General features: G+C 39.8%; 1 protein-coding gene across 1 annotated transcript in view; it reads left to right on the forward strand.

The window, feature by feature from the left end:
- The window catches only part of lypd6 (LY6/PLAUR domain containing 6), a 36,551-nt gene extending 25,532 nt beyond the window's left edge, over nucleotides 1–11,019 (forward strand). Inside the window, exons 4-5 of the mRNA XM_040148930.1 lie at nucleotides 1,800–1,930; nucleotides 10,683–11,019. Of these exons, the coding sequence (XP_040004864.1) occupies nucleotides 1,800–1,930; nucleotides 10,683–10,856 (305 nt within the window). The 3' untranslated portion in view covers nucleotides 10,857–11,019. The remainder of the gene's footprint in view (nucleotides 1–1,799; nucleotides 1,931–10,682) is intronic.
- The last annotated feature ends 2,469 nt before the right edge of the window (nucleotides 11,020–13,488 follow it).

Raw genomic sequence — 13,488 nt, forward strand, 5'->3', positions numbered from 1 at the left:
CAATCACAGTTCATACAGCCCTACCCTACCTGGAGTACCCAAAGACATATGTAGGGATGCTTTTTGTCAATTTCAGATTCACTTTCAACCCTCTAATCCCCCATAAACTGGTACACAAAAACAACAAACTGGGATTAACCACATAACTCTGGTCATGGATTATAGACTTTCTCACTTACAGACCACAAAATGTCAGGATAGGTAACCACACATCCTCAACCCTTATCCAGACCACAAGTGCTCTGCAAAGCTGTGTGCACAATCCAACCCTCTTCACCCTCTTCCCACATGATTGCACCCACATTCACAACTCCAGCACTATAGTGAGGTTTGCAACTCCACCACTATAGTGGAATTCATTAACAACAACGAGGAGCCATGCTACAGAGAGGAGATCCGACATCTGGCTGAGTGGTGTGTGGACAATAATCTAATCCTGAACACCAGTAAAACCAAGGTGACCATTGTGGACTTTAGGAGACCACACACCCCCACTTCACATAAACAGGGAAGAGGTGTACATTGTTGACAACATCAAATTCCGGGGAATCCACACAACGAAAGACCTCACATGGTCCCTTAACACTGCCCACCTGATGAGGAAATCCCAACAGAGGTTTTTGTCCTGAGACTACTACTCAAACAAGCCAGACTTCCCTTTCAGCTATTGGTCAACTTCTATAGAAGCATCATAGAAAGCATCATCTGTCAATGTGTCACAGTGTGATATGCCAGCTGCATAGCAGGGAACAGGAGGGACTTGGTCTGGGTGGTAAAGACAGAACATAGAATTCTCGGAGCTGTGCACCCTGAACTGGTGCTCCCGGACTCCTCCAGTACAGGGGGTTCCTTGAAGAAAACCTGCTCCCGGGTGCACATGACCTAAGACTGGGGTGAGTGGCCCAGCCAAAGTCTAGACTTAAACTCCATAAAATCAGTGGAGAGACCTGAAGATGGCAGTTCATAGAAGCTTCCCCATCCAATCTGACAGAGGACAGGAAGTGTTTTGAAATGAAGTGTAGATTAAAAGGGGAAGGGTTCTGAATACTTTCTGAAGTCACTGTATAGTAAATCGGGAGTTTGTTGTTTATGTTTGTTGAATTGAAGTATGAATTTGAACTTGGTCTTCAATGATGTAAAATCACTATAGGCTGCTACTAAACTTTTCTTAATTTAGTTAAGGCATTTAATTGTTTGTTTGGCTGTATTTACCTCAGTATTAACATCCATATCAACAACCTTCAACTCCACCTGCTCCGCTCTGAGCTGCTGGATCGGCTGCTTCAAGCTTGATGATTGAGAAATCTCATCCCTGAACTGCAGCCACTAAACTTTTTTCTTCACAAGGAGCATGGGTCTGGAGGGCAGTACCAGGATCAGCCCAGGATCTTTCTGTGTAATGACCTACTGTCTGTCACACAGATTGTGGCCACAAACTCAATCAAAACTGAGTATCTCCTATTTTTGCTCATAAAACTAACATGATTTTTTTGAAAAACTCCCTCTTAGTTTGAGATAGAGAACTCAGTTAAAACCCTTCGGTATGTGTTGTGTGATGCTGTATAACAGCTATTTCTCCCAGGTGATTTTCTGCATGACAACAGTGACGCTGAAGACATGGACATGGAGCTTTTTAGATTTTGCAATATAAATATATGGCTGAGGCAACACAGTCCAACTTGACTGTGATAGTTTTCATGAAAAGTTGAACTCCCACCCTTTCAGTATATACAGTAGGTAAAATTACAACCGCTGTGAATATTTTGCCAACCTTTGTGCTTGATTTCCATGTTTTTCAGAAGCCAAATACTGCTACACCCACCACACCATAGATGAGGAGGGAGACAGTGTGTCAGTGTCCAAACGCTGTGTTGCTCTGGAGGCATGTCTTTCCACAGGATGCGCTGAAATAGATCATGAAGGAAAAAAGGTGGGGAGTGTGGAAAATCAGCCCTGCCAAAGAATATTACTTATTACCAGGATCACAATCAACTAGTAATAACCAGAAGGACCAATTTTTCATTTTGGAGAAACAGAATTTACATGAATCTTTATAGATATAACTGAAACATTACTCTTCCAACACTTACTCAAACCTTCACTTTATTCAGCTTCATCATGTCACGTTATAATATAGCTTATGATTTAATATAAGTGAAACATCACATGTTGCTAGCTTGCTCTTACCACTTTTAAAGTTATGAAAGTTAATCAAATCACATTTTCTCCAGTCCACAATTATGTGAACATACTGGAATATTCACTTTTTTGTTATGTTTGCCACAAATTTACCAACTTCACTTCTAATGTGGGCATGAAGAAACAATAAACAAAAGACCTTTCTGAGTGGACGGGGACTTTAAGATTTGATATATGGAGGACCACAGGTCTCATGTAAATTGTTAAACAACCATCCGTTACAGATACAGATATGTAACGGGACAGTAAAACCAGCAATTAATACAGAGTTTACTAAAGAATGAATGAATCCATAACTAAATAGACTAAATTACTAAGTAGTTCATAAAGTGATATTTAAATGTCCAGTAAAAAAGACGATATTTTAAAATAATATATTAATCCATCAATAAATACTGTAGGTCAAATTTAAAAAGGATTTATAAACACAAAAAAAGTAATTAATACATACATCATTTAAAAATAGATGACCGCATACCAAAATAAACAAAGACATTTCAAAATCAATTTGAAAATGCAGTTTTTGAGGAGAAACCAAAAACTGAATTCAAAAACTGAAGAGTTCAGGTTTTCAGGCAATCATGCAGTCAGAAGGGCATTGTGTTGCCATTTTCCTTTGGCTATCCCTTTTGTCTCGTAAGTACAGTTAGTCATGGTTGTAGTGATATTTGAGGTTATGCTCAGAAGGAATGTTGAAGTTAGCTAGATAACAGTAACTGTCCTGAAACAGCCACACATTGTCTCAGTACAGTACATACACTAACAGAGCCTTTCAATTCAATTCAATTTTATTTATATAGCGCCAAATCATAACAGAGGTTATCTCTGGGCACTTTTCATATAGAGGAAGTGTAGACATTACTCTTTATAGTTATATTTACAGAGACCGAACATTCCCCCATGAGCAAGCACTTGGCAACAGCGGCTAGGAAAAACTTCCTTTTAACAGGTAGATGAACACAACGAATGAACACAACCTAGCCCTTGGTGGGTGGCCGTCTGCCCGGCTGGGTTGAAAAAGAGAGAGAAAGAGAGAGAGACAGACCGGGGGGCAGGATGGAGGAAAGACAACCTGGCTGATCCCTGAGATCCTGCCCATAAATATCACAAACAGGATCAGAGACAATGAACAAGACCCTGAGATACTTAAATTCCTTCGCTTGGGGCAGCAACTCACCCCCCACCTAGAGGGAGCAATCCATCATTTTCCAGCAGAGAACCATGGCCTCAGACTTGGAGGTAGTGACTCTCATCCCGGTTGCTTCACACTCGGCTGCAAACCACCCCAGTGCATGCTGAAGGTCATGGTCTGATGAAGGTCAGAGACTCACTTCTGAGGTTCCCAAACTGGACACTCTTCTCACCACGGCTGTGCCTTGAAAACCTGTCCATGAATATCACAAACAGGATCAGAGACGAGGGACAGCCTCAGCAGAGTCCAGCACCCACTGAAAGTGTGTTTGACTTTGTGTCGAGAATACAGTCACAGCTCTCATTTTGGTTATTCAATGACCAGATGGCTCATAGCAACGGCCCCACATTACCCCCCACAGGGTTCCCCGGTGGTCATGATCACATGCATTCTCCAAGTCCACAAAACACATGTAGACTGGATGATCTCTATAATGTCGCTAAATGCTGACACGCCAAAAATATAATTACAAAACAAAACACGTAACACATCGCCCAGTCTGTTAAATCTACTCTTGTAGATGTTCTTGAGGTCTTTTGAAATATGTGGGTTATCTGATTATTAGTGTGTTTAGGAAGTAGGCAGAAAAGGAAATGATTGGGTGGTGATCAGTGCTGATAATCACTGAGATGAGCCTTTTGTGAACGTAATCAGCCTACAATTTTAAAATTATGCTTGTGTAGCACTACAAACTATAAAACTACAACTGTAACATTTAAGTGTTCCTTTTATAGTGAAAACAACAAGCCATAGATATGAGGGAGGTCTTCTGGTGAAGACTGATTTACATTGCTTAACTTCTTTTTACCAGCATAAGGCCCAAAGTGAGATGGAATTTTTTTTTAATTTGACCTATTTACTGATGGATTACAATTTCATTTGTAAATTCTTTTGATATCTATTCTTTTTATTGCCCATTTTTGAATGGAATTGATTTTGTTAAATAGTATATTTATTTAAAGATTCATTTATTTCTTAAATTAATAAGTGCTTTTATTGTCCAGTTAGATATCAATTAATGGAATGCTTTCTAACCATGACACCTGTGGTCCTCCATACACACGTAGGGTCTACTTTACTAATTATTTATGTTTTGGTTCTTTTAGTTAAGATTAATGATTGAACCAGTTGTACCAGTACTGTTTTATTACTTCAGATATTAGCACATAAACTTCTAAACACTGCAGTATTGTTGATCAGTTTTATAGCAGCATGAAGACATAACCTCAGGTATTATTATAAGAACTTATATTGTGACGGACATACAATGTTGTAACAAATTCTAGCACAATATAGATTCCACATAAAGATGTATGATAAAAATAATAACTGAAGCAGTGCATGTTCAGCAGGATAATTGGGGCAGTGGGTGGTTTGCAGTTACAAATCCAAACTATGCAGCTCAAGAGGCAGAATCACCTGCAGAAAGGGACAGGAGGAGAGGAGAGAGATGAGAAAGCACAAAACTATGGGAGAGAAAACAAGCCAGGTTAGTAACAAACACTGATGGGATATGAATGCGTATGGATGGAGAAGGAGAGGAGGAGAGAGGAGCTGACTGCATCATGAGAAGTCAGGATGTGCCTTATTTTTGCAATGTTACATAGGTGGAAAAAAAGGCGTCCGGTAAATTTGTATTATGTTAGAGTTAAAGGACATATCTTGATCAAATAACTCTGAGATTCCTGATGGTGGTGCTGGACGCCAGGGCAATGCCATTTATAGTAACGGTATCATTAGACAATTTGTGTCTGAGGTGTTGGGGGCCAAGTACAATAACTTCAGTTTTGTCTGAGTTTAATAGCAGAAAATTGCTGGTCATCCAGGTCTTTGTGTCGCTAAAGCGTGCTTAAATTTAAGACAGCTGATTGGTTTAATCTGGCTTCATTGACAAGTAAAATTGGGTATCATCTGCATAACAATGCGATGGAGTGGAGTGTTTCCTAATATTGGACTTGGTCCAAGCACAGAACATTGTGGAACTCTGTGACTGAGTTTTGAGTATATGGAGGAGTTATTGTTAACATGTACAAACTGAAATCAATCTGATAAATAAGACTTTAACCAGCCATGAGTGGTTCCTTTAATGCTAATTAAATGTTCCAGCCTCTGTAATAGGATGTGATGGTCAGTAGTGTCAAATTCAGCACTAAGATCTAACAAGACAAGTACAGAGACAAGTGTTTCATCCGATGCAATTAAAAGATCATTTGTAACTTTCACCAGTTACTGTCTAAATCCTGACTGAAAATCCTCAAATAAACTGTTGTTATGTAGAAAGTCACACTATTGATTAGCAACTGCTTTCTCGAGGATCTTAGAGAGAAGGGGAAGGTTAGATGTAGGTCTATAGTTGGCTAAAACACGAGTAGGCTTTTTAAGTAGAGGTTTGAGTATAGCTATTTTAAAGGACTTGGGTACGTAGCTTGTTAATAAGGACAGATTGATTATATATAGTAAAGAAGTGCTAAGTAAGGGTAAACCTTCCTTAAGTAGCCTAGTTGGGGTGGGGTCTAAGAAACAGGTTGGTGGTTTAGATGAAGAAATCGTTGAAGTTAGTTGATGAAGGTTAATGGGAGAAAAACTGTCTAAATCTAGATCAGGTTTTACAGCTGGCTCTAAGGATCCTGTGTTTAAGGATAAATGGGTGCCAGTTGAGGGCAGGAGTTGATGAATAGTTAGAATTTTATCATTAAAGATGCTCGTGAAGTCATTACTACTGAGAGCTATAGGAATATATGGATCAGTAGAGCTATAATTCAGTCTACAGCGCTGAAAAGAAACCTAGGGTGGTTTTTATTTTCCTCTATTAAAGATGAGCATTATGCTACTCTGGCATTACAAAGGGCCTTTTCTATATGTTTTAAGACTATGTTGCCAGGCTAAGCGGGCTTTGCCAGTGTACTGGAAAGCCATATCCTTTCAAGTTTTTGCATTGTTTGCCTTAAAATGCGGGCTTTGTGAGTTATACCATGAAGATAACCTCTTATCTTTTATTATCTTATTTTTTAGAGGGGCAATAGAGTGGAGTGTCATTCACATTGAACCTGTAGCACTATCAACAAGATAATCAATTTTGGAGGTCCTAAAGTTAGTATAGGAGTCCTCTGTTATATTGTAACACAGTAGTGAATTAAGTGCTGATAGAATTACGCCCTTAAATTAAGCCACAGCACTATCAGAGAGAAATCTAGTAAAGAAATTTTTGCCTAATGGTGTGTAGTCCATTAAAAGGAATTTAAAAGTTATTAAATAATGGTCCAACAAAAGGATTCTGTGGAAAGACTATTAGATGTTCAATTTCGATGCCATTAGCCAAAACAAGGTAGAGGGTTTGGTTAAAACACTTAGTGGGTTTATTTAAACTTTGAGCAAAGCCAATTGAGTCTAATAATGAAATAAATGCAGTGTTAAGGCCACCATTGTCAACATCCACAAATATTAAAATCACCTGCTATAATTACTTTATCTGTACTAAGGACTAAACATAATAAAAATGCTGAGAATTCAGACAAAAATTCAGATTAGGGGCCAGGCGCACAGTACACTATAACAAATAGAATAGGCTTTAGTGTTTTCCAGGTTGGGTGTTAAAGACTAAGAACCAGGTTTTCGAATGAGGTGTAATTAATTTTAGGTTTAGGGTTGATTAATAGGCTCGAGTTAACAATGGCTGTAATTCCAACTCCTTTGCCAGTACCTCAAGGAATGTGAGTAGTAATATGACTGGGGGGAGTGGATTGATTTAGGCTAACATATTCATCATGATACAGCCAGGTTATCTACAAAGCCCATGTCATTTGCTGGACACCACCTCGACAACCAGCGGTTGAATGTTGACGTGCGACTATACATGTTATCACTGGACAGAATAGGCAGGGGCCAATAGAAAATTACGGAGTCTGACATTGTCTTTGCATATGTACACACTGACTGAACATTGAATTTTAGTGACCTCTGACTGGCATAATCAAGTGTTGTTACTACCAATGTGCATAACTATCTGACTATAATTACATTTATCCGTAGCTAGCAGTTTTAAATAGGATTCAACGTCGCGTGCTCTGGCCAAAGGAATTTAAATTCTCATTTCTCAAAAAGAGAGCTGCCAAGAACTAGAGCTGGTTTCTCAGCGGGTGTGTTGCTTAGTGGGGAGTGTCTGTTTGAAACATGAACTGGTTGGTGGCGAACCATGGGCTTTTGCTTAGGGCTACGCTTCTTGTTACACATAGTCACCCAGCCACCTTGGTTTCTTGACTTCTCGTATCTGTCAGGAGGAGAGTAGGGGCTATGCTGGGTCAGCTCACACAGGCTACTGGGAGCTGGCTAACTACAGCAGCTAACGATTTGGTTTCCATGGTGCAGAGCCGTGTTTCCAATTCACTGAGCCTCGCCTGCATCACTGCATATAACTACAATTATTTCATGTACCATTATTGCTAAAGGTGGCAGAATTATAACTAAACCTAACACACATTGAGCAAGAGAGAGAATGAGATTGAGATAGAGATAGATAGAGAGAAGCCATCTGTAACTGCTAAGCCAAAGTAAATAGCTGTATAGTGGTCTGTATAGTGTGTAAACAACTATATAAAGAGCTATGAGTGCTTTCGCAGAACTAGCGTAGGTTTAAATGTACAGTGGGTAATTATCCACTGGGTAAAGAAAATAGCTAAATTAACTGGGTAGAGACAAGGCAGCAAAACTCTCTATCAGTAATACACACATGCCAGCAACGATACGTTTACTGCAGCACGTCTCTCACTCTCTGAACTGAATTGGTGACCAGGATTCCACAGAACTGCTCCCCTCTTCTTTTGGTGATTTAATGTGCATATCCTGATTCCTCCAGCTTGCGTATTTCCTGATTATAATCACTGATAAGCTCAGGGTTACTAGCTAATCGCACTCTGTAGCTCAGAGTAGGGGCATCACAGCAGCAGGTTATGCCCAAAGGGGAGTGGTAGGTTACCTCCGGGGGTGCGGACTAGCGCACTACATGGTCTTGTTTAGATCATGTTACCTCCTTTTCATTTCAATAGGGCAATACATCAAGCTGCCACATTCTTTCAACATGGTGGTGAAACTCATAGAGTGAGGTGTCCTAAATGACAAGTGAAGGCAGGAGCTCTGATTGGAAGGATGCTGAAGGAAGTTGGTAGGTCCTTTCACTGCCCAGCTTAGTCATGTACATACTAGAAATGGCCCCCCTGTGGGTCCTAATCGTACTTTCTGGAAAGGGGTTATTAGGTGAGGTTGATTGGATTTAATCAGTAACATGGGCTGTAACCTTAATGACCCCTCGTATGAGAATTCTTGGAAGAAATTGTTCTTCCCCTATTTTCAGTATAATATGGCCTCCAACTCTACTTGGACTAGCTGCCTCGGCTGACTAAACTGTTGCTGTAAACCATCCATTGCACTGGTATATGGTATGGGGTTGTTAACATATCTCTTCGCCAAGTGATAGGCACTAGGCAACTTAAGGCGTTCAATCAGTATTTGATATTTACAGTCCTGAGTTAAGTACTTAAGTGGACCAAGTAAGCTACCTAGGCCCCCTTTCAACATTTTAAAGTCACTCTCCATTCCAAAGCTGCCTATACAGGCAGTTTGGGCTTTGGATTGCCATATGAAGCAGTGATGGCCATTTCCATCATGTTGAACGTTGCAGGACTTTTTGAGGGGATGCTGAATCCTTAGACCAAAGATTGAGGGTACATAGGTGCATATTGTGCAGGCCCAGGGTGGTATAGTGGTTGTTGAGCCATAGAGAACTATCCAGTGTGTGGTGCTGAATAAACTGCTCCAAGCCATGTATGCGGCTGTTGAGTAGAAACAGAGGGCAAATCTAGTCTCAACCCAGGATGGCTGAATGGGGCAGCTGCAAATTCTGGTGGTGGCCCAGTTTGAACAGACGCCTGATGAGCATACTGAGCGAAGCTCAGCTGTTGTGATGCTTACTAAACAGGCTGCAGTGTGGCCTGGGCCGGCTGAGGCGCAGGATGGACAGGCTGAGGCACAGGCTGGGCTGGCTGAGATGCAGGCTGGACTGGATGGAGCATAAGATGGGCTTGCTGAGGTGCAAGGCAAGTGGTTATTCTGGGTAGCATGATAGGCTTTGCTGAAGGTAGCTGATATCCCTGCTCCATGCAGGGAGGCTGACCTGATGGGCTGACCTGGTTGCTACTCACAGGGACTGTCCATATGCCGTTGCTGACAATATTCTCCATCGGTAATCAGATTGTCTATAAGAGAAGACCTTCAAAGCTTCATCAATCCTCGGTCAGGAATATAATGGAGGCATAAACATCAAGGAGGATATTATAGGTCATATAAATGATGCTGACGGTAAGACATACTTTTAGCACGTCAGTAGCTGTTTGCAGTTCTTTCATTTGTCTAGTTAAATCATTAAGACAGGCTTCAATACGTTCCCATATCTCCTCCTCCATGCCTGAGGATTGTAGAATAGCATGGATGCTCTCCCTCTGCAATAACATCTCTGTCCTTTCTGAAGCCCAATCTTCTGTTGCTCTGATTGTAGCATGGTGTTTAAATGGATGGTCCTCCATATGCTGTGGGACTCGATGCATTCGGCTTGGCCCGGGACCTGCTGTAGGATGTCCATCATTAAAGTCTTCGGAAGTAGCCATAGTTTAGGTGACAACCATCCGGCTGGAAAGACAACTTGTACACAACAGCTTGGGTGACTAGAGTCTGGTAGTGAACGACTGGCCTAATTTTCCAGTTAGAGAAAATGCAGCAACTTCTCTCCTTCCGATGAAGTATTTATTTCCAAGCGTAAAGGGGTTGGCAATCTCAGCTGGTACAATGTAATGACAGGTATATTGAATATGTGGTTTGTGATATCTGCAACTCGAAATAATAATCAGTTATATGAATGCTATTTACCACATAAACTTCTGAGCACTGCAGGACTGACAATCAGTATTATAGTGCAATGAAGACAAAACATTAGGTGTTATTTATTGAGAGTGAGGGGAGGTAACTATTCACACAGTAAAGTCTATAACCGAAGGAGTTGCATGCACGCACACAAAGTCTCTGAGGCAGAATGGGAGTTGCATGCTGTGACGTCACTTATTCTCCAGCAGGGAATTTTATACAAGCACAATCCCAGTTATTTTGATAGAGTCCCTAATAAAAGGGCATACCTTAGTCAGATGCTACAAACTGTAGTTCGGACGCAAGCAGCATAACTTAAATGCTATTTTATAATATTAGTAATGTGTTTTGGAATTTAAAATTGTTTATGTCTTCTGTCCAGGTGTGCACATCGTGCTGTGAGGGGAACATCTGTAACTTGCCGGTACCATGGAATGAAACAGATGCCATCTTTACCACCACCTCACCTCTCAGCAGCGATGTTGGACTGTCACAAAGCCACAAACTGACTTTATCAGTCATCATCACTTCCTTTATTATCTCGGGTGGTGTTTGAAAAGTGAAGACACAATCAAGTCCATCAAGGAGTACTGAAAGGTGAAACGAACCTGTCAGTGGACCACATGACTTCTGTTTGAACTGTGCTCTGACATAGGCTGCTGGGGCAGTTTCTCTTCCTTTGAGCTTCAAAACATACTTGACATGGAACCACACTTAAACTTAGTACATTATCACGTACAGTATACAAAATAAATTCTTAAAAGAATGAGTAATTACTACAGCATAATGCATTCACGCTTAAAACATGGCATTATTCCTAACTTTATAATGTCTTATCACTCTGTTCAGTCCATTTACAGCTTGAATCCAAGTCTAAATTTTACAGAAAATAAATGAATGAATAAATGAATAAATTTCACCAAAAAAAAAGGGTTTTACATGCATCGAGAATTTGGAAGCTGCCATAGTTATCACATAAAGAATAATTGTTTTGGTCTGGTCTGATTTAGAATAATTTTTGTTTAATTTTCCCATTATACATTATGTTGCTATACAGTAGGCCAGCCAGCAGGGCAACAGTTGTAAACACTGATGTGCCCGTTGTCACACAAAAGTACAAAGCTTGCTGAAGAAAATATTCATTAATATTAATCTAGGAGGAAACAATAGTTTTAAGATAACTAATCAATCTTGTAAGAACTTGAGAGCATCTTGTTTTGTCTGGCATCTTCCTCAATACATTCACTTCCCATATAACCAGAACCAACGTATTAATAGGCTGGATTTAAAGTGCTGGAAGTATACAGGTAAACGTATTGTGTGGCTGATCAGGCAACAGCTAATGCAATATTAAAGTTGCTCTAATAAAAGGCTCATTGTGATGAGATTCATCCTCCATCTCTGGAGTTCCCCTCAATTCTACAATGCTTTTTTGCCTCTCTTATCTCATAGTTTTGGTTTTATTGTACATTGTGTGTGATTCATTCACAGCATTCTGCTTATCTCATCAGCATAATTTTCCAGCAACAGCAGGCAGCTATTTTAGCAAAAAGCTCTGATAAACTCACTGAACTGTTTTGGCACAACTTCAGCAGGATGATCATGTTTCTCCATGTTTGCTGGATGTGTAAATGTAAGACAACTCTGCAAGGCAATAATATATGAAGTGTGTCTTTCAGGTTGTTTTGGATTTCTTCTATTTCCTACAGGCCAAAAACATCAATACTGCTATAAGACTGATAACAGACTGGTCATTGTCCTTGCAAGTAAAGAGACTGTGTCTTGTTAAAATATTTAGGATGTGATGTTGCATGTATGAGTACGTAGTCCATATTGTATGTCATTGAATGCATCTACATACATTATTTATTTTTATATCAGTTGTTATTTTGAGAAAAGTGAGTATATGATATGTTAGCCGTAGGGGACAGAGTTGGATGTGAAACCTTGTGGTTCATGACTCACAGTTACAGAGGTCAGATCAAAGACTTGTGACAAAAATCCACTCATGAGAACAAAACAATTCAAAACATCAAGTTAATGATTAACTAACAAATAATCCCACTTCAGTTTCTTCTCTTGATGAGTTCTATTGTATCGTGTGGTGGGAAACACTGTTTAGGAGAGACTTAATCAAAACGAGTAGAAATTCCAGTGTTATTTCACTGGGAGTTGTTTGTGCAGTAGCCTTTGTCAGGCAAACACACAACAGACAGCATCTGCTATCATGTTTTAACATGGAACACAAACGTGAAAAAATGCTAAAACAATAGAGTCAATGCACAGACTCAGATTTTAGGTATTAAATATATAATGGAAATTAAATATTTTTATACACCAGACAACCAGAATATCCTTTGAATCTTTTGTAATTTTGATCAGGCTGGCAACTTATTCTATAACACATTAGAAGGCATGTCTATGTACATCTATATCTACCTTCCTTTACTGTAACAAGCTACACAATATACACAGATGTCATATTTCAATGTCCATATTTTAATGTACACAAGCCATGATTAACTGCAAAATCACTTTGTGTTGACGTGATCTATTATTTTTCAAACCAATGGACAAACCTGGAGGCAGCACTGTGCACTGTCCTGTGTGCTCCACCTGTTAGTAGGCATGGTTCAGAACATTAGAGAGCCTACGTGTCTGGTATATAGAGATCACTGTCTGTACCAGCAGCCTTAACTTTTTCAAAATACAAGATCACTGCTGTCCCCGATCAAAGGAGCCGCCTCCTGCTTTGTTTTAGGGCTGGACAGTAAACCAAATCTCTCACCGTCCTTACTTGACATGACACTTTTCAGTAGATGTCTAAAAACTGATTGTAGGTACAACGACAAGTGACATTTATCTAGATGTTTGATCAACCAATCAAACAGCAACTGGCAGTTCTGTAATCAAACCTGATGAATGAATGACCATTAGAAAGCAAAGAGGGTTTTTACTAGAAACAATCGAATAATAATATCCATTAAAAATGACCTAAATAGTCATAAATATCATACAGAAATCCTGAGTGGATAAATGCTACCTGTGAAGGTGTAATAGTGGCTTCTAACTTTGACCACACCAACATGAATGTAAAGGCTAATCTTTCTGTGTCTTACAAAGACTCTTTGCCCTGTCACTTTTTGATGAGAATTGTTAATAACAGTCACTTCATACAAAGGCTCTGA

The sequence above is a fragment of the Xiphias gladius genome, chromosome 16 (genome assembly GCF_016859285.1).
Source record: "Xiphias gladius isolate SHS-SW01 ecotype Sanya breed wild chromosome 16, ASM1685928v1, whole genome shotgun sequence".
NCBI classification, from domain to species: Eukaryota; Metazoa; Chordata; class Actinopteri; order Istiophoriformes; family Xiphiidae; genus Xiphias; species Xiphias gladius.